The 15,321-nt window shown below is 42.7% G+C and overlaps 1 protein-coding gene across 8 annotated transcripts in view; it reads right to left on the bottom strand.

Annotated features, from left to right (window-relative positions):
* Window positions 1-15,321, bottom strand: part of Ntrk2 (neurotrophic receptor tyrosine kinase 2) — a 385,092-nt gene that overhangs the window by 187,740 nt on the left and 182,031 nt on the right. For 6 of the 8 annotated variants that reach the window (XM_010605519.3, XM_010605520.3, XM_010605518.2 and 3 more), the window contains one exon: window positions 4,624-4,671. The exons of the other annotated variants lie outside the window; for them this stretch is intronic. In XM_010605519.3, the coding sequence (XP_010603821.1) occupies window positions 4,624-4,671 (48 nt within the window). The remainder of the gene's footprint in view (window positions 1-4,623; window positions 4,672-15,321) is intronic. 8 annotated transcript variants of the gene reach the window in all.

The raw sequence follows: 15,321 nt of genomic DNA, 5'->3' as shown, positions 1-15,321 counted from the left end.
CAGACAGGTCACTTATTTTCTTCGTACCTCTCCATGTGCTCACCATAAATGAAAGTCCTATCTGCTTCTATTTTATGGGAGTGGAATGAGACTAGTGATATGAAAATGCACTGTGAATGTAAATGCACTCCATGCGTGTGAATTACGACTGGGTATTTCTAAATGCACGTTAGTTGCAGGGCTAGAATTACTTTTGACTTTCCTATTACCATATTCCCTTTCTTCCACATTCTGTACCACTTTTGTTTACAAAATATTTTCATAACAACGATGGATCAAGCCCATGGTAAAGTCATGTACTTTGCCTTTACCAATAATATTATTTATAGAGTTATTACATGGATGCCTTCATATTACAGTAATAATCATAGCATTTTTTCATTCAAGACTTAAATTTTGTCAGCCCCGATCCTCAGAATGTCTATGCCTATACTTACTTTATCATACCTTCTGTGTGTATATATATAAAGTACTGTGTCTCACCATATATGTAAGTTCTACAACTGCATATTGTGTCTACACAAATTATCCATCAAGCTCTAAACACATACTAACAACCAAAAATAGATTTTCAAAATGCCTGATAATTCACAATAGATTTGCCATAACAGGAATCAGGTAAGTCTTGTTAGACAGACATTTCACATGTGTCTGAGAAGCAGATCACTGGTTGTGGCTACTGTCATAAGTCAAGAGAAAGGTGGTAAATAAAAATGATAAGGAGGGAAAACAGAGGGGAGTGAAAAGGCAGAATAAAACGCCCAGTCAAAGCCACTGCCACTCTGAGGAAGGAAAACCCTGAATTGCTATTCCCCGTGCAAGGAGCACACACAGAAAGGATCCATGTGTCAGCATTTGCTCACATTCTCCACCTTTCCCTCACACTTACATACTTCACTGAAAACCAGAGCAATTCTAAAATCAAAATTGTTTTGCCAGGGCCTTTGACATAGTTTCGAATCCCCTATTCAATGCAATGATAACCCATCCCCAACCTCCAAGATCTATTCCCCCCCATATGGGGATTATTGCATTTTGCAGTGATAACAGGTGGACATTCCCCAGCTAGCTATGTCTCAAGCAAATCTTACAGGAGGATGCCAACTGCTATTATAGGTAATTTTTAAAGCATTCCCTCAAGGATGTGCATTTAAGTTGCCTTTAATGATATACCCTGGCTGAATTCTGCAAACAAGTCCTCACACAACCAATTGAGAGACCAGAGAACCTAAAGCAATTCAAGCCTAGCAGTCCTGCTCATCTTGAGCATCGCTCACCCATGTCAGCAAAGAGCAGAAATCCTGCCAAGAATAGCTACAAAGTCAAGGTCTTTGTAATATCCCCAACCATCCCTGTCTTATGCTCTGCTTCCTGACAGGCTTAAATCAGCTTTCAGCCAGTGATGGAAAATGGACATGAGGTATGCTAAGGTTTCTCCGTGTTGTGGATAAAACCTTCCTGTCACTGGTTCTCCCGTCTGGTCCCCTGAGCAGCTGTCCTGCAAGGTTGTCAAAGCAAGCTATACCCACAGCTTCACCAGAGGCTACAGCCAAGGCCACACACTTCCCAACAGATTCCAGGCTCCATCCTTACCGGAAGAAATGTATGAGTTGTCAGTTTCACAAAATTCCACATGTTGTCAGAAAGCCAGAGACACTTCCTCCCAGAGCCCCACCAAGGGTTAGAAATGCGTTGACCCCTTTCATGTATCTTTGTTTACCCTAGGCCCAGGGCAGGATGCAAACATTCCAGCAGCGTTCAGTCATTTCTGAGGAGGTTGATACTCAGAAGACAATCTTGAGATTCCTTCCAGAACTCAGGCTCTGAATCCCTGCCACATACATTGAGGAGCCCTTGCTAGAGTCCAACCAAGGAACTTGCTGTCTGCTTCTCCTTCTCCACCAAAGGACACCCTTTTCCCTCCAATTAAAACCCCGACTCTAACGTAACAGATTGCAAAAGAATACACTGTTTGGTGAGGAAGCTGGGAGACTGGTTAGCCACAAAAGTGGCATAAAGCACAAAAGGTAATTTTTCAAAAGGAAAGTTGCTGTAGACAGATCAGAGCAACATAAACCCCCACAATTCATCACATGGGATATTAATTCAAGCGTTGTTTCCTTCATTAGCGATGTTCCAAAACCTGGGAGATTTATCAGGCTGGAGAGGTTGCAGGAATGAAGCTCTTTTTTTTTTCCTATGGACACTTCGGTGTAAGCCGATGCAGAGAACAATAAAGTTGGGACGGGAAAAGAGCTCTCTGCGGGAACAATGGTCTATACAGTTTGACAGCAGCCTGTCTGTGCCCTTCATGAGAAATGTCTTCCTGTGTCTGTGTTCGTATTTAAGCAGCCACCAGGAAGAAGAGAGAGAAGAGTCAGAACCACGTTACAAGAAACTCATATATAGACTTGAAAATGTATCATGATATTAATATAAAGTTTCAAGCTGCTAAGAATGTAGGATTATGGCATAGATAGTTCTAATAGCTGAACTGATAAATATGAGTTATGCCAGAAAAAACTTTTAGCTTTTTTTTTAATTTTTATTTTAACTTATTTTAGGTGTAAGTAAGCATTTCTTTTCTCTTATCAGAGCTTCTTGGTTACATAGCCGGCACAGCTGTTTAGACATTTGTAAGCCTAACTTTGACTTACTTTCCAATAAAATGATGGAAAAAGGTCACCTGGGAAAGAAGTTCCTTTGTCTCAATACCGCAAAAGGCCTGAAGGTAAGGGGAGGGATGATTACTCTTGAGTAGGTATAGTAACCGTGTCTTTTATTTTCTGTATTCTAAGGATTTAGCAGCCGGTACTCTGCTGACAGTGGAGGGAGTCTCTCCAGGGCTGGCCAGTTGCTAGAGACAGTAAATGCCATGCCTGCAAGTATGTCTTACACTCAAGGCACAGTCTGCATCTCTAACCACTTCCTCATCTGGTGTTGCAGTCCAGTGACTGTGGACTGGCCCTAGCTGTCTCAGGATCAGGTACCTGAAAACTCAGAAGAGCACCTGTGCCCAGAACCTGCTGAAATTACTCCAAAGGGCCAATCCTAAGCCAGCTCACTCTGTCTTACTGCTGCCTTCTCATGTGTTTGCTCCACCTCCGACTGACTGCAGGGTCCTGCTGGGCAGCCTTTTGTGGCCGGAAGTGTCCCCTTTTGGGAACTGCAAGCAGCAACCCAGCAGTCTGTCTTTCCTTTCCGCTGGCCGTCATCTCCTAGCTGTAGGCCTCACCAGACTTGGATTATAAAACCACCTCTGAGGGGCTGTAGTGGTGGATTCTGATGAATGCTTTGTGCTATGTTGAAAAGGGCAAACCCAGAATTTTGAAGCTTTCTGGGAACAAGAACATTCTGTAGTATAAACTCAGTGGAAAGAAGAAGGCATCGTTGTACAGCACTGTTGTGAGAGACTTTATCATCTCCCCCACCACCCCACACCACCACCACCAAAGTCCTAAAGCAGGACACCTTCAAAGCTCTCACAGGTAGGACAGTCACTCTGATGCCTGCAAAGCACAGGTGGTTGGCCATGTCTGAAAGTGCCCCTAGGAAGAGGCCAGGAGGTCTTGAGCTCACTGAGCTTGTTGTCCCAAGGAGACCACATTTGTATTTTTCCTTTGTTTGTTAAGCACTTTGGTTTTGAACTCCCTGGGGCTGTTAAGGGTTTGGGTGATTTTCCCCTCCAGGGCCCAAATGGCCAGTCTACTTCTTCTGCCTGGGCTCAGCCCACTGCAAGGCACTGAGGGAGGCTGCTTTACAGGACAAAGTTTAATATCAGGCTCAAAAAAGGCAAAGGAAACAAGTTTCTTTACACAGATAGGATGAACAAATAAAGGGCAGATGGTTCTCCCTTGCTATGCAGCCATACTTACATCCATCTCTGCTACCAGAAGAAATTCCAACCAACAACAGAATCTGCCCACGATGGTCAAATCCTAGTCATATCACTCTGCCCATGAATAATATAAAACAGTCTGTGTTCCCTGCCTGCTCTGTGCTTTGCCTTGTTGTCTTGGTACCTACAGAAAATACTGAATCGGAGGACCCAGAATCACGCCTGACTTTAATCCTGATGATGAGCTGCATCATCCTCATTCACTTGCTTAGCTGCAGATACTTCCTTTCAATTGTGAGCACACAGCCTAAATGCAAGGGACGGATGTAATCAAGCACAAATCACAGTGCTTGGGCTTTAAAGTGGCCACAAATGAGCAGCTGATTCACCAATTCAAAACCCTGTTACTTCTTGGCCAGTGGAACAAAGTTAAGAGCCAACTTGTCCAGGTGACAGCACAGACAACTATGTACTGCACACATAGCTGGAGTGTAGTTGCAGTTTATGTCTTCAACCTGAAAAGTGAGATTGTCTACAACTGACACAACTCCACGGGGAAAAAAAAAGTCAACTTGGAAAATGCAAAACCATTTACTGAACTCAATTAGCAAAAGCAATACCCTTTCTGGAAAAAAAGAAATCTAGACTTCCCTCTTCAACAAATCATAAACCAGGCACATAGGAAATGGGTCAAGGACTGAGGAATATGGACAGGATCTGAGCGCTCTCTTCTGAATTAAACAACAGAAACTCAGTACTTAGCCAAAGAAGGAATCACTACTTACCAACACCTTGTCTTGATTTTACTTTCCCAAATCCAAACCATGAGAAATCTGAAAACCACAACAAAACATAAAATAAACTTCGAAACAGAAGTGTAAACTAGAGGCAGACAACACTGTCCTTAGCCAGATAATTGAACAACCCCTCCACCCAAAATAATAAAAATTAAAAGAAAAAATAAATAAATAAAAGCAGGGGACCGAGACTTTCTTTCATACACCTGGACACTAACCCTGGAATGTGTATGTAAAGATTTATTTCTCATCCTAAGAACATGGAAGGAAGTTCAAATCAGATAACAGACAGGAACCTGTCTTTAAGAAAAATGCTAAAGCCCTGGGTTAAGTGCTCAGGGAGCTGTTTTCCTTCCTTCTTGCCCAGATGGAGAGATCCTCGCCCAGTACTGAATCACCACCAGGAAAGTGGTAGGAACGAAGACTCACAATACATCTGACAAATGCACTACAGCTCCAAGCCACAGCAATGTGGATAATAATGGGGAAAAAAAGGACTTTTCTGAAGCCAAAGTGGGCAGCAAAAAAACTCCAAAAAAACAAAAAAAAACCCTGAAAGCCCACGGGAGACCTGGCACGTGGGGTGAATTAGGATCCAAGAAGGTGCAAGGGATTTTAATTCTGCATGGATTCTCCCTAATGGCTTGTTGGTGATGGTGGCCAGGGAGCAGCAGCTCTGTGCTTTGCAACACAAGGCTCTGCTAGGCTTGTTCTGAGCAAAGACCCCAGATGTTTGGAATAGAGGGTCTCCAGTGAATACAGCCCCTGGGGGATGTCTCTTTGAGCCTATTTGGCCCTTCTAGGTATTTGCATTGGTTTCAAAGTGAATTCTTTACAGCAGGCAATTCTCCCTTTATACAGAGAATTAAGATAAAAAGCTAGGTAGAAAGAGAACCTGTTTAAGATAAACATTGTATGGAAAAACGCCTTACATACTCAAGGATGCCTTATAAAGTTGCTATAAAGACTGCTTTACTTTATTCCCAAATATATAGCACACTTTTCCTTCTGGGTATCATACAACCTCAGCCCTCCAACCTCAAAGCCAATGTCTGCTTCTGATGGATATCCCTCCAAATGCTTCCTCCTGATTTTGGAAGACAAGATGACAGCCTGGCCTCAATCCAAAGCCAAATAAAGATTCTTGTGCAGAGAAGACTGAGCTTCAAAGCTTTGAGTCCAGCAAGGCAGAGTTGTGCTTAGGGACCTGACAGTCACAACCAGCCCTACTCAAAGTAGAGTGGATTTCCTACTGGAGACATTTTAGTCTTCTATGCTTGATTTACCTTTTTGAAAATTAAATGAGAGTTCCATGTCTTCAGTAAATGAAAGCAAATGTTTAATACTTTATAATAAAACAGGCTTTGTGTCAGAGGATTTTGTTCACCTGTACACTAATATAAGTATTCTGAACATGCTTAAAGTAAGCTAGGCTAAACTGTGATGTTCAGTAGGTCAAGTGTGTTAAATGCATTTTTTATGTGATGTTTTCAACTTGCAATGGGTTTATTGAGACTTAATTCCATCGTGAGTTCAACTCACCATGAGTTGTCCAGTTATTGCTAAGTCACTTTCTAGTCAGTGGAACACAATACCCCACATTCGCACTTAGGAAAGGAGGTTTATTTTGACTCACATTTTCAGAAGTTTCAGTCCACATTTAGTAGATTCAAAGACAGAAAGAGCATGGTAGAAGAGATCAGGCAGAGGAATGGTACGCAGATCAAGGCAGCCAAGACATGGAATGAAGGGAGGCGTGGGGAGGGAGATGCACCCTTCCAGGGACGCATCTACTAGATCCCAAACCCTGACAGCAAACTCAGTCCATTGGTGAGCACAGTACCTTCGTGTTCCGATCACCTCGGGGGAGCATTCTAAATCTAAACCCCAACACAGGCGTGATATGTCAGGGGACCAGTGTAACCGGAGCATGAAAACACAGAAACACAAGCAAAGGCTGAGTTCACCATTTAGATTTTATCATTAAAAATTGTGATGAGGCTTTTAAGGAATTTATTTATTGTTAGAATTAAAGGTTTTTTTCTACGGGTACATTTTTGCAGCACATAATAACTGAGGCATATAATATATTCTTAAAGATGGACTTTATGATGAAATTGAATTTAGAAAGTACCAAAACTCTCAATAGATGGATTATATTTTCTCTAAATTACCTCTTTTTCCATTAATCTAATTCCTTTAGATTTCTCACTTGTTAATTCCAAAATCTGCATTCTTATTAAAAATATGGGAACTTTCTGAAATTTTTTTATTCGCTAAGTTAATTGAAGCATTTTAGGCATGCACTACGATCACATTCATCATTGGGAATTTGTGTACATGATACATCTTTTTTAAAAAGCAAGAAAAATCCATCCTAGGTTAGACATTAAGATGATGAAGACTAAATTTAGAAAAAATTGCTTCGCCTTCTGAGTAGAGCCTGGATTATGGGAGAGGAAAAGCTAAGAGTAAGTGATGGCTGTGAGGCTGTAAGAGAAAGCAGAACATGACAGCGCCGTGACCTGAGCTGAGCACTAGGTGGTGGAGCCGTGGAGGGAAGGAGACAGCTGCGGTGAGGGAAATCACAGGACTTGGGGAAGGATTGCAGGGGAGGGCACAAAGAATGCCAGCGAGGAGGCCAGGGTAGGACAAGGAGGCACGTGGTGATGCTGCCTACAGAGCCTCCAAGGAGCTTAGACAGGAAATGGGTCTAGGAGCCAAACTGAGTAATGGTTTATCCCATGAACCCAGGTAAGGCGTATCTGTGGGCAAATGAGAGAGGACTGCCATCGTTTGGAGCGCAGATGCTCTCAGCAGCCCCGTGTGACATACACGGTCCCTGGAGTGGTACTGCAGGGAGGAAGGGGAACTCTCCCGCAGGTGGGGCCTTCCGGGAGGTCCCTGAGCTGCTGGAGGAGGCCCTCGAGGAAGCCGTCCACCCAGGCTCCCTCTCACTCTCTCTGCCCCTGACTGTCAGGTGAGCAGTTTCCACTCCCTGCTTCTTCCCACCAGAAGCAGTGCCCTAGCCGGTGATGGCCGGGTCCCTCCAAAGCTGTGAGCCCGAAATAAAGCTTTTCTTTTTACAAGTTGATTTTTTTCCCAGTTATTTTTGTTACCATGATAAAAAATTAACATAGGCAAAGGTCAGGTGACAAAATGGTCTGGAGCTTAGGACACAGTTTTAGGAGCCACAATGGAGTTGTCCACGTTCTAAAGCCCGGGTGTGAAGTGGAGACCAAAAGGTGGCATCTGTACTTAGGGTTGATTTCTTATTTGGGCACAGACAGAATCCCACCCCTCTTTTTTTTTCTTTAAACATGCATCCAATTGAGGCCAAGTTTTTTTGACAAAATCACTTTTAAAGAGCTGAAGTATTTTGAAGGTCCCCTTAAAAGGAGCTCAAGCCTTACATAGAACAGAATACAATTTTCTGTATCATAACCTCGGAGTACTTAGAAAATTTGACAGACCAAATGCAAGACGGTCAAACTGGTACCTGTTCCTGGAAGCTGCTAGCCATTCAGCAGGTTTTTCATGATGATTGAAGCAGCGATCTTGAAACATTAATACTAAATTTCATTGGCAGAATTTTCCCAGCAGCCAGAAAAGAAACAATTTCTCAATCCCCTGTAATGTTTCCACCCATTGGGAGGAGAGTTCTGCCAAACTTTCTTTTATTTTCTGTTTATAAGGAAACGTTATTCACAGCAAAATAAAGGGCTCTTTCAAAAGCAAAGAGTTCCAGCGAGCTCAGAGACTCTTCTCCATTTTGAAATCTAGACCAACAAAGATTTTAAATTATGGAATTAACCAACTACATTTATCTAATTTTTTTTTAAAAAAAATAAAGCTGTCTTTATTTAACTACAGGAGAACTTAGTAAAAAATAGTACATTAAGAGCTCTAAGATAGAATTTAAACCAAATAAAATAAATAGTAAAACATTACTTTTCAAATGTCTCTCAAAGGAAATAGTTATGATTTATGGAGCTGGGAAGGAGTATTTATGAAGGTAGTGAGAAAGTTGTAAGAAAAAGGAGCCAGAAACGGAGAAAATGGCAGAAACCTGACCTTTCCCAAAGGTGCAGAATTGCACAAGCACTAACTGTGATATTTAGAAGGGTTTTAATCTCAGGAGAATTCAGTTTCCAGGTTTTTTTTCCAAGTTTCACAAAAATTACTTTAGTGTGTGAAGAAAAAAAAAAACTTAGGTCTTGTCCTTTTAACTCTGAGGAAAATTCACTGTGTCCTCAAATGAAATTTCTTTATATGCTCCAGAAACTCACCAGACTGTTCCCTCAAGAAAGGTGTCTCCACTTGGTGATGCAAGTAAATGGGAAAAGGTGATTCACCTCCAAAAGGTGCCTCACCCTGCTTTCTGCCCGCACCTTCTCCTGGGGCACCCTGGAAAGAGGGTGTCCCGGCTGCTCTGTAGCGCTGGGCTTGCAAAGCTCTGAACAAACTACTCCCAGTGCCCCAGCGCCTGTCACGTCAAAGAACTGGAGTGACTCTTGCTGGAGTGCAGGGCGGGAAGGCAGGGGACAGGGGAGACATCCCCCTTCCCTACTGACATAATCACAGTGAGTAATAGTTGGTTTCAAATTAATTCCAGTTCCTCAGGGCACAGAACGGTATAGTTTGAGGCCAACTTTCCACTTCCATTTAATTTTCTACTCAAGGACGTAACCTTTATAAAAGAACTTTCCATCTCTCCAGTTTGGGAAAAGGGATTGGTTTGAGTTAAACTGGTTCTAGAAATCATAACTTGAAAGGTTCTTCCTCCCAAACAACCTTTATTTGACTTTATCCTTTCATTTCCCTCAGACTCTTAATGTGATTTATTTCTACTCTTGTCTGAGAACAGCGACTGGGCATGGTCGGGTGTGCCTCAAATCCCAGCACTGGGGAGGCTGAGGCAGGAGGATAGCTGTGAGTTTGAGGCCAGCCTGACCTATAAAGTGAGACCCTGTCTCAAAAAAAAAAAAAAAGTGATATTAAACAGATCCGATGTAAAAAGAAAAAATGTGCATTCTGGCTGAAATTGCTGAAAAAGGAATTTTCCTTTGTTCCTGACTCATCTGGACTACAGTTCCCAGAGTTCCTTGCAAGTAATTGCATCCACAAAAACTGAATTCTAGCTGATGTGGGATGAACAGAGGAAGGGGTACCACTGCCAGTTTTAGCCCCAGGGACCTCTTATGGGTGTGAGCCAAGCTCTTTCCCTTCAACCGGGACAGAAAGGAGAACACGCACAGGGCAAACTCTGAAGTTCTGAGTGGACAAGTCACGCACATCTCAGAATGGTCTCTTCCAGAGGACCTGTGATGCTGAGCCATTTTATTCTGTCTTTCATTCATCTGCAAGAAACAGACGATTGCGCTTGAGTCACTGTCCACTGTGGGATTTACTTATATGGTAGGGAGCGTCCCCTAACTAATACAGTATATGTCGATAAAGAAATGTATTTGTCATTTGGGTTTTATTAGTCGACTGCGTGACTAATTCACATCCCCACCCCCACCCCCACACAAACTGAATCACAAATGCTGTTATGTTTCTGCGTATATGTGCATTTTTCAGGAGACGAAGTATACAGATGTCATGAGATTTTCACAAAGCCCTTGACCCCAAAACACTGAGAAGCACTGAAGTACATAGAAGTAGTTGCGGAGACAAAGGTCTAAGTGCTATGGATTCCATGTTTACGTTTTATTTAATTCTGTTTTCTGTCAACACTTGAAGTTGGGTGCTGAAAGCCACCCTTGGCTCTCGCGAGGGCTCCTGCCAACCTTCTCACTCATCCTGCCTGAGTCATTCTCGCCGCCCCTGGTCTCGTTCCCAGGGCTGCCGGAGTACATTTCAAGGGTAAATCAGAGTCCTGGATGGCATCGTCCTGCTTAAAACCCTTTAAGTGTCTGTCCTTGCAGTTCCTATAAAAGTCCATCACTGAAGGTCCTGAAAGAAGAGGCGGCCCAAGGCTGACCCCCTCCCCCACACTGGTTCCCTACGACACAGTCACAGTGGTCCCTTTCCTATTTCTGCTCATTTTGCACTTTTCTTCTCCAAAATCTTCTGCTCAGACTCTTTTATGCCGTTTCCTCTCTTTCAGGTTTTCAGTCACACATCACACCCCACCCGACACTCGCATCGGTCTTCCCTGAGCCCGTTCCCACTCCTGCTCGGTCCTCTTGGCCCCGGAACTCCCAGCAGGCCAGCACACCGCATTCCGTACTGACTTCTCCCTGGAGGACCGTCTCTTTGCTAGGTGTCCTCTCCGGCTGGCTTCTCGGAAACAGACCCTCGCACGAGGTTCATTTAGAAGGGATCCCAGGGAGCACCAGAAGATGCATACGAAGAGTGGGACAGGGAAGGAAGCCCACTGCGGGTGCACATCCGGGGTACAGGATGCACCCGGAGTTGTCGCTTCCACAAGTGAAACTGCTGCCGTCGTGCGTCAGCCGCGAAGGGCTTCTGGCTGAGAGAAAGCTCTCATGCAGGCCTGAGTGCTTGGGGCAGACACTGTGGGCAAGTATCAGCTGAACCCCCTAATCTGAAGGATAAAATCTGACGTGCTTCAGCATCTGAAATGTTTGCACACTGGCATGACACGGGGAAAACTGCACTCATAACATCACGAGAAGGGTCACAGTCAAAATGCAGAAGTACTGAACAAAATGATCTTTGGGCTATACGCACAAAGTACATATTAGACATAAATAAACTGTGTGTGGACTTGGGTCTCTTCTGGATGACATCTCATTATGTGCACACAAGTGTTCCAGAGCCCAGAAGAGTCTGTAACATTTCCTTCCAGTCCTGAGTATTTCAGGGGAGAACACACAGCCTGTCTGGCAGCGAGAACTTGGGGGCTACACCCAGACTCCAGCACACCAACAGCATTTGCTGCAGGATCCCGTTTATGAATTCACCACTGTCTCAGCGCTACTACCACAAACTCACAATAATACTTTTGGGATGAATGAAAACAAAAGTGTTTTAAATCACAGCAATGCCAATATGCAAATCACACATTCAACATAAAACCTTTGTGTTTTGTGAGCATGGTTGTGGCTTCTTGATTCCCTTGTATATCCCCAATGAAACTTGGTGAGAGACAGTATAATATATCCTCTGTATCCTTTTTAACCAGACTGAAACTACTTTTTAAAAAATTGTATCTATTCTGGACGTGGACAGACTTTTTTGTATCATCATTCCCTAAGCCATATGACACCTATTACACAGAACTTCTATTATATCAGGTATTATAAGTAATCTGGACATGATTTAAAGCATATGGGAGGATATGTGTAAATTACATGTGAATGCTATACCATTTTATACAAGAAACTTGAACATGTAAGAATTTTGGTATCCACCAGGGACTGGGAGCTAAGCCCCTGTGGGTTGACAATCCTCTAGAGACGACAGCATTTAGCGAACAAGACTGAGAATCCAGCATCATGGACATCACGTGGAACCAAGAAACTGAGAGGTCAGAAGATGTGGACTCTGTAGTCAAGGCAACAAATAAACAGCAAGACTTTGAGTGCATCACCTCCCCTCACAGACTGATTCTTCCCGTACAAGGACAGAGGTAGAGAGATGTCACTTAAGGCCACTCAAGGTCAGTAGCTGATAGAATTAAACACCAGGTACATATGAACAAGAAGAGACTGACACATGGCCTTACATAGCTTTTCTGAGCCTTATATTTTGGGATTGTGAAATCATGTGCGATTTAAGGAAATGTATTCAGTCAACTGGCCCAGATTTTCTCCTGCTGAATAATACACAGATGCTATAGGGACACTATTTCCTCATCTTAAGAGAAAAGACCTGTGCACTGCAAAAGCAATTCTGAAAATACTGAATGTTTGACAAACGCTAGAGCTTAGATATTACTTTTCAGTTTTTATTGCAGTGTTTTAGAAATCAGAATAAAAATCTTAAATCCCTTAAGTTTAAAGCCCAGAAGTCTCAAGCTGGAGTAGATGAAATTAGATTTAGTCGGAACACAGCAAGATGTCCTGCATAGTGACATTTAATTTTGAGGTTAAAAAAGCCAACTATTTCTCTTTTTCATTTTGGGACATTAAGAATATTTCAAAGAAATTTCAGTGGATCTGCCTCTTTGTCATTCACCATTAAGCTATACAAAGCCTTGGGGTTTTAAAGTCAATTCTGAATTCCAAAAGGCTTTCTCTTTAACAAAGGCCAGCACAGTCTTCCCTAGATAAGTTTAAAAAAAAAAAGGAACCAGGAGCTCCCAATGACTAGTTTCCAAGTGTGGAACATACAGCAAGGCATGATCAAACTTCTCCTAATAATAAGAGTTGACAGACATGAGGGAGTCATATCAAAGCTTTGCCTAGCTACTGCACCACCCCTGTGAGGGCTCAAAATACTCTGTAAACATTTTCTCAGCTGTCACAAGCTCCCCGAGGGAAGGCAGGTGATCTCTGGCTTCGCACACACTGGAACAGAGGATGCAGATCTATGTACACTGGACTCCTGCTCTGACTCTCTCTCTGGAATGCAGCGCTGGCTGGTACTCTGAGAAAGTCTTTGCAGAGGAAATGGGCTGATTCCCAGAGAACTACCTTGGACGGGATTGTTAGTGTCCCTCAAAGAAAGCAATGAGTCCAGTGTCTGGCAAACACTGCATATCAAATTCCCTTAAGCTGTAGTTTCCTTGGAGATCCTAAACAATGACTCAGACCTGGCCAAGTTGCTTGGACCTGTCCACTGTGCCTGGCCACCAAGTGAGACCCAAATGGGGGAAGGCTGAACTCTGCTGTTCCTCGCATTACCTAGCTCTCATATCAAACATGTTCGGATGCCTTTGCAATACTTGTTACACATTTATGATTACATTCACATTAACTTATGTTGAACATATAACATGGAATGTTTGCAGTCCCCTGGCCTAGACCATACTTGGTACAGTTAATGCAAACCATCATGCAGGAAATTTTTTTGCAGTAGTATTATGGAATTTAGGAGAAGGATATGAATAGTAAGTCTCCCAGCCCTAGTGAGGTTTCTAGCTACAAGACAGTTTTCAGTTCAGCAGTGTCCGAATAGCTTTTCCCTACTCTAGGAGCACAGTGACAAGCTCCACACCTGCTTCTGCCACTTTTCTCTCTCTTTTTAGTGATCTGCTTTCTATTTTCCATCCAGCTGCCTACCCCATCCAGTCTTGAATTCAGCCAAGGTCAGGAAATGTGAGGTTGACACAATAGCCAAGATGTTTATTTAATGTTATTACTGTGTACTCTTCTATTTGGAAGCTCCCGTAATGGAATAGAACATAATAGGATTATACACACTTATAAAGCTGGGTGCTGAATAAAAATAATTGAATAAGATAACCATAAATAGAATGAAATGAAAACCCATTGTTTAAAGATGCACTGCTGGTCAAACAAATTAACTGCAGGCTTCCTGCTCAGCACCACAGGAGGTGGTCGCACATGCCAGTGGAAGAAACCCAAGCCCATCAGGTGGAACTGCATTTCGTGTTTTAACATTTTCCTGCTAACGGCCCAGCATATTCTGTAAGGTCTGCTGCTTTTTTGGAAACAAATCGAAATTGACCATATATATATATATATTGACCATATATGAAGTCTCCTACAATAGAGAACTCAGTCCTCTCCATGCCAGTGATCACAAGACTGAGAAACTCCGGCCTAGGTTAGAGGATAGGGAGATGGAGTATCTGAACATCTTTTCTTCCTGCTAAAAACAAATCTAGTCCTCCTGTGCTAAGAGCTGCCAGTTCCTTCTTCTTTCAGTTTATTGTACACTTCATATGAACTAAGTGTCATCTGATATGTCACCTCTGCTGCCCCCAAAGACCAAAATATAATTTCCTACCACCTAAACAGAAAGGCAACATGGCAAAGCAAAACAGAACCTAGATTTGAACTCTACCCCTCTGAGTCCTCTGAGTCCCTCCTCTACTGAACTGGAGTTAAAATTACTGTCCTATGCCCTGATGGAGTATTTTAGGGTCTTGTGAGCTGATGTTTCTATGAGACTTTTCTAAACACTGTTGCACACAAGAAGAATGAAGTCAGAAATTCTCCATCATGTTCAAAATCACAACCTGTGCACATGACCTGATCTTAAAGCACCTGAGATTCTTATTTGCATTTTTTAAATAAACATGCCTTGATGTCTCCTATTTATTCGTTAATTAAAAACTATTCGCTGGCCACCTGAGGGATGCTGGACAGTACAGATAAATGCTGACGATGTCATGAGAGTAGAGTTGAGATAATCACATTCCTTGCCTGTGTGGCTTCCAAATGCTGCATGTTTGCACGTGCTGTGACTTCCAATGTGAAATGCAACCCTCAAGCTCTACCTTTTGACATTAAACCCGTGTATTCAACAAAATTCACCTTTAAAGTCACTCGATCGTGAAGTATGTCTTCATTCTCCAAATCAGAAACACTTCCATTAACATTTAGGCTGTTTATCTTTTAGGACAAATACCACATTGTCCACTGTCTGTACTGTTTGTTTAGTTTTATTTCTCCTATTTAAAGACTCCATTTTGAAAAATCCCTTGCCTCATTCAACCATCTATCCTCTTTTCTAGGCTGTGTAGGAGTTACAATAATGCCAAGCAGGATACTTTGCACATGGTATATCCTTAACAACTGTCTCAAC

Source organism: Fukomys damarensis, unplaced genomic scaffold (genome assembly GCF_012274545.1).
Source record: "Fukomys damarensis isolate Sample0158 unplaced genomic scaffold, DMR_v1.0_HiC HiC_scaffold_4, whole genome shotgun sequence".
Lineage (NCBI taxonomy): Eukaryota > Metazoa > Chordata > Mammalia > Rodentia > Bathyergidae > Fukomys > Fukomys damarensis.
Note: the sequence above shows the minus strand (reverse complement) of the source record. Positions and strands in the feature narration are given on the sequence as shown.